We start from the raw sequence: 4,822 nt of genomic DNA, 5'->3' as shown, positions 1-4,822 counted from the left end.
GAGCTTGGAAAGATTCAGTTCATTTCGGTCATTGATGGGATTTTATTCCTAACAGTTCATAGTTCGTGAACGACACAAGCCTAGTCCGATCGAAATCTGGCTCGCTGGATGTTTTGTTCCGTGCACTGATCGGTCGCGGTCGCGGTCGATTCGTACGACGCGACGTTTCGATCGGACGTCCGTGCGCTCAAGGCCACGTCCGCGTCCGTCGACCGATAGTTTGCACGGTTATGTGTATTTCCATTGTCCAGATTCCCGTCCGCGGTCGATTTACGACGGACGTCCGCGTAGTGTGTTCCTAGCTTTACGACGGACGTCCGCGTAGTATGTTCCTAGCTTAATTGCAACGTATGTAGAAGCCTTTACCTAACCTCATTCAAGGTCATGTTTTCTTGCTTCGCCTGTATTGTCGTGGTAGTTGTACTGTCAGTCTGTCAAACTATGACTTCTAAATAAGTACTGTTGATTTAAAGCTTGACTAATGACTATGAACACGAAGACCACTATATAAACAAACGCAATTTAAATTGCATTGCAGGATCCACACCGTCGCATGACGGGCGGAAGCCACCTAAGAGTGGACGTCACGGAATAAGGTACTTGCATGGCATCTATCAATAGCTTTATCAAAATCAATAAGTGAAAATCAATAACGTTTGTCGTTTTGTAAACATTGCAGTGCAGTCACGAAAGCGCATCTTGTGGAAAAAATGAATGCACGCTCTAATATGTCTCCTCCACAATCATGTGACACCTTTGTTGTGCTACCGCCTCACACAAGTGATAATCAAGTTATATTTGGTAAAAATTCTGACCGGCCTCGTCATGAGGTGCAGGAAGTTGTGCATTTCGCGGGAGGAATCAGACAGGGACCATTAAAGGTAACATAACACTGCATGGTAGGTGACTCTCAACTGATTATTTTTATAATTGAAAATTTTAGTTTTTTTTTTTTTGTATTGATTGTGTTATGGCATTCGACACAGAATTTATTTTGTGGTTATGTTAACAGTGCACATACATTAAAATTGAAGAGAGCTGTAAGCCCCTAAATGCTGTAATACTGAGCAAGCCAGGGTGGATGTGGGGAGCGGAGATGGGTGCTAATGACAAGAATGTGGTCATTGGCAATGAAGCTGTATGGACGAAAAATGACAAGGGCCTCGGAAATGCTCAGGAAAAACGCTTGCTGGGAATGGATCTTGTTCGGTAACATGACTTTCTACCAAATAATTGTGTTTTATCTCTCTGCAATTTATATTTAAAAGGATGCTTAAACTAAATTGTAGAATTAGTAATTTCGTATTTCTTAAATAATGGCCCATGCTCCACCTCTCCCTAAATTCATTAATTTCATCCCAGATTATCAATATTATGTAGAAAATATATTACTAAATATGAATTTATTTTCAGCTTGGGATTAGAACGAGGCAATACTGCTGAAGACTCAATAGATGTTATTACATCTCTTCTTGAAAAATATGGACAAGGTGGTCCCTGCAGTGAGCATGATGACAGTCTCTTTTACCACAACTCGTTTCTTATTGCGGACCCGACTCAAGCATGGGTGCTCGAGACAAGCGGAAACCTGTGGGCTGCGGAGAAAGTGTTGTCATACAGGAACATCTCTAATGGCCTAACTATCACTACGAAGATCGACAAAATGTCTGATGGATTAAAAGAAAAAGCGCAGGAGTTAGGACTTTGGGATGGACAGGTAAGAAATCTTAACTACACATTCTTTAATTTATGGCTATTGTACAAGTTGTGAAAGAGATTTCATTAAAGTAAGCAAGCACCTCCACCAAACAATTTACACACTGACTCAGCTACATTATATATGTAAAATCTATTTTTCCTGTTTCAGGGCGAGTTTAACTTCACGAAAGTTTTTTCATCTGGCGGTGACGTCCACCGTCAACTCGATGGTGAGGCACTTCTCAGAAATGGCTGTAAGGATTCAGAATTCACCATACATGACATGTTCTATGTGCTGCGGCACAAGAAGAGCCGAATATGCCGAGGGTGCGATGATGGCTTCCCCACCCAAGGAAGTCAGGTAAACTGGAATTGCTAGTTTATTCTCATTCATTATAGTAGGTAATTATGTTTTCTGTTTCCTTATAATGTAGGGTATAATATTTAAAAAATCACTAGTAGGTACATACTATACATATTCAATCTACTATAAGTAGCTACATATTATACATATTCAATCTACAATGAAATTTATATCTGTTACTAAGTTTAGAAGCCGCTCTACTTAGATTACTCAAACTTCAACAAACTGTTACCTACTTATTTGTAGGTATCAATTTTAACGGAGAACGGAAGAAGCGTCCATTGGTTCACGGCAACACCAGACCCTAGCGTGTCGCTTTTCAAACCTTTTGTCTTCACTCCGAATTGCGAGACTTCGTGCTACACAGAGAGCCTCCAGGAAGTAAGTAAAAGCTTGATCATTCTAGGTGCAGTTGCGTAAAAAGTACCTACTTACACTCAGAGCCGGATCGAGCATTCACTCAAGTAGGATAAGATAATCGGCGCGACGCAGCTTTTCAAATTTAATTTCAAATATGTATACAACTTTGAACTGTAGGACTTCGGGGTCTCGTCGTAGGCAAGTTTAAATGACTACTAATGCTACGAAATTTTGTAATTTCTTGTCAGTTATTAAATAAATTAGTAGGTAACTAAAATTAAAGTAAGTTTCGTTTACAGCCCAAGCACGAGAGTCGTTTATACAAGCTACATGCAGATCATATAATCCGAGGCACCAAAAGCCAAGAACTGATCAGACAGTTACAAATATTGGAAGCCGAAAGCATCGAGCGAGTGGAATCAACGCTACGTCACTATGACGCCGGAGAAAATTTAAACATTGACAATCTGATGGAAGATTATGTTATGAAAGAAGTGAAAATTTACATCGTTGACACCGAAAACGAATAGATTGTAAGAATAAATGTAACGGGTTACGACGACAAAAGGTACCATGTGGCGGTCGGTGCTTACGTCGTTCAACACCGCATGCGTAATAATAACGTAAACACAGTATAATAAAGAGTACTAACGTACAATATGGCCACTACCGCTCCCCGCTGAAAGTGCCGCCCACCCCCTCTCGGTTACCTCACAGTTACCGCCTGTCAAAAACGTGAACAGTCGACCTGTCATATGTCACTCATACAAGCATAATACGCGTTCACCTACACGAGCTTAGACTGTGTGGAACGCGCCTCTTTCATATATTTGATCGCTAGTGTCCGAGGTGTGACGTAAGTGCCAAACACCATAAATGAACCTTTACATCGTTTAAAAACGTTTAAAAACTATTTAAAGGGTCATAAAGAAACCAAAGATATTAAGAATATTTAAAAGTTGTTATTGTTTATGTTTTTGTTATTTTCTTTTGTTATAAAATTAAATTTTATGGAATTTAAATGAATATACAAATAATAAATGTATTACATTTCTACATCACACAACTTCGTATCGTTATCAGACTCTTTTTGAATGATCTCGATGTCAATAGCGATGTACTTAGTAGCGAATGTGTTATATTATACTTATAATATAGTGTAAACATAGCCTTTATTTCCATGACTTAAAATAAGTTTTAACAATCTGTAAATATTTCAATCTCAAAACGTGGTTAAGACATGGCCCCTGTTCGGGTATAGGCCTCCTCCAGCTGCCTCCAATCACTTCTTTTTTGTGCCTTTTCCATCCAGTCTGTCCCCGCTATGTTTTTGATTTCATTGACCCAACGATCTTTTGGTTTTCCTGATCTCCTTTTCCCGCTTGGACCCAACCATTTTGTGACACGTTTTGTCCATCTGTTATCTGTGACCCTGGCAAGATGTCCGGCCCATTTCCACTTTAGCCTTTGAGTGTGTTGTACTGCATCTATTATTTTTGTTTTCCTGCGTATGTCATCGCTTCTTTGTTTGTCTATAAGTTTTAGTCCTAGGATGCTTCGTTCCATAGCTCGCTGGCATGATCGTATTTTGTTTTTTATTCTATATGTAAATATCCAGGTCTGTGCACCATAAGATAGGCATGGCAGCAAGCAAGAATCAATTACTTTCTTTTTTAACTTAAGCGGTAGTTTTGATTTTAATATTTCTTTGAAACTCCAATATTTCTTCCAAGTAATGTTGACTCTGCGATCTACTTCGTCTTCGTGTCTTGTTCTGCTAAAAGATATTTGCTTGCCAAGATATATATAGCTATCTACATACTCTATCTGTGTCTTGTTTAAGATTATTGGATGTTTGTAGCTATTTGTAGCGACTTTTGTTTTCATAGTGTTAAGTTGTAATCCTATAGCTTGGCTAGCCTTATTCAGTTCTATAAGCATTGTTTCTAGTTGTTTTGATGTATTTGTGAATATTACAATATCATCTGCGAAGCGCAGGTTGCTCAGGAACTCTGTGCCAACCTGTATTCCTTTCCTTTCCCAGTTTAAGTTTTTCATAATATTTTGAAGTACAGCTATGAAAATTTTGGGTGACAGTGGGTCCCCTTGCTTTACGCCTCTACGAAATGATAGGTCCCAGCCTGTCTAATTTTATTCTACTTTTACTTTTCTTGTATATATCTTTAATTATATAATATAGTAATAAGTAGTATTACAATCATCTACTATGACTTGTAACGAAAGTTTCGATAAAGTTTATTGCAAGACAACTATTTCGTTTTCTTTTCGTCAAGCATCATCTAGGAAGACGTTAGCAGCCGTACCTAATAGCACAGTATAATAAAGAGTACTATCGTACAGTATGGCCACTCCCGCTCCCCGCTGAAAGTGCCGCCCACC

At 38.9% G+C, this 4,822-nt stretch overlaps 1 protein-coding gene across 2 annotated transcripts; it reads left to right on the top strand.

Moving 5' to 3' along the window:
* Nucleotides 1-410: 410 nt before the first annotated feature.
* LOC125241672 (secernin-3) lies at nt 411-4,692 on the top strand. Of its 2 annotated transcripts, XM_048150251.1 has the most exons (8): nt 427-456; nt 539-596; nt 680-881; nt 1,013-1,209; nt 1,414-1,717; nt 1,868-2,059; nt 2,309-2,443; nt 2,722-4,692. In XM_048150251.1, exons 3-8 carry the CDS (start codon nt 711-713, stop codon nt 2,950-2,952), a joined length of 1,230 nt encoding a protein of 409 aa, XP_048006208.1. In that variant the 5' UTR covers nt 427-456; nt 539-596; nt 680-710; the 3' UTR covers nt 2,953-4,692. The 2 variants fall into 2 exon arrangements, with proteins under 2 accessions (XP_048006207.1, XP_048006208.1); XM_048150250.1 differs by having other exon boundaries at nt 411-596.
* The last annotated feature ends 130 nt before the right edge of the window (nt 4,693-4,822 follow it).

This window comes from Leguminivora glycinivorella, chromosome Z (assembly GCF_023078275.1).
Source record: "Leguminivora glycinivorella isolate SPB_JAAS2020 chromosome Z, LegGlyc_1.1, whole genome shotgun sequence".
In the NCBI taxonomy this organism is placed as follows: Eukaryota; Metazoa; Arthropoda; class Insecta; order Lepidoptera; family Tortricidae; genus Leguminivora; species Leguminivora glycinivorella.
The sequence above is the reverse complement of the archived record's forward strand: the minus strand, read 5'-3'. Positions and strand labels throughout refer to the sequence as shown.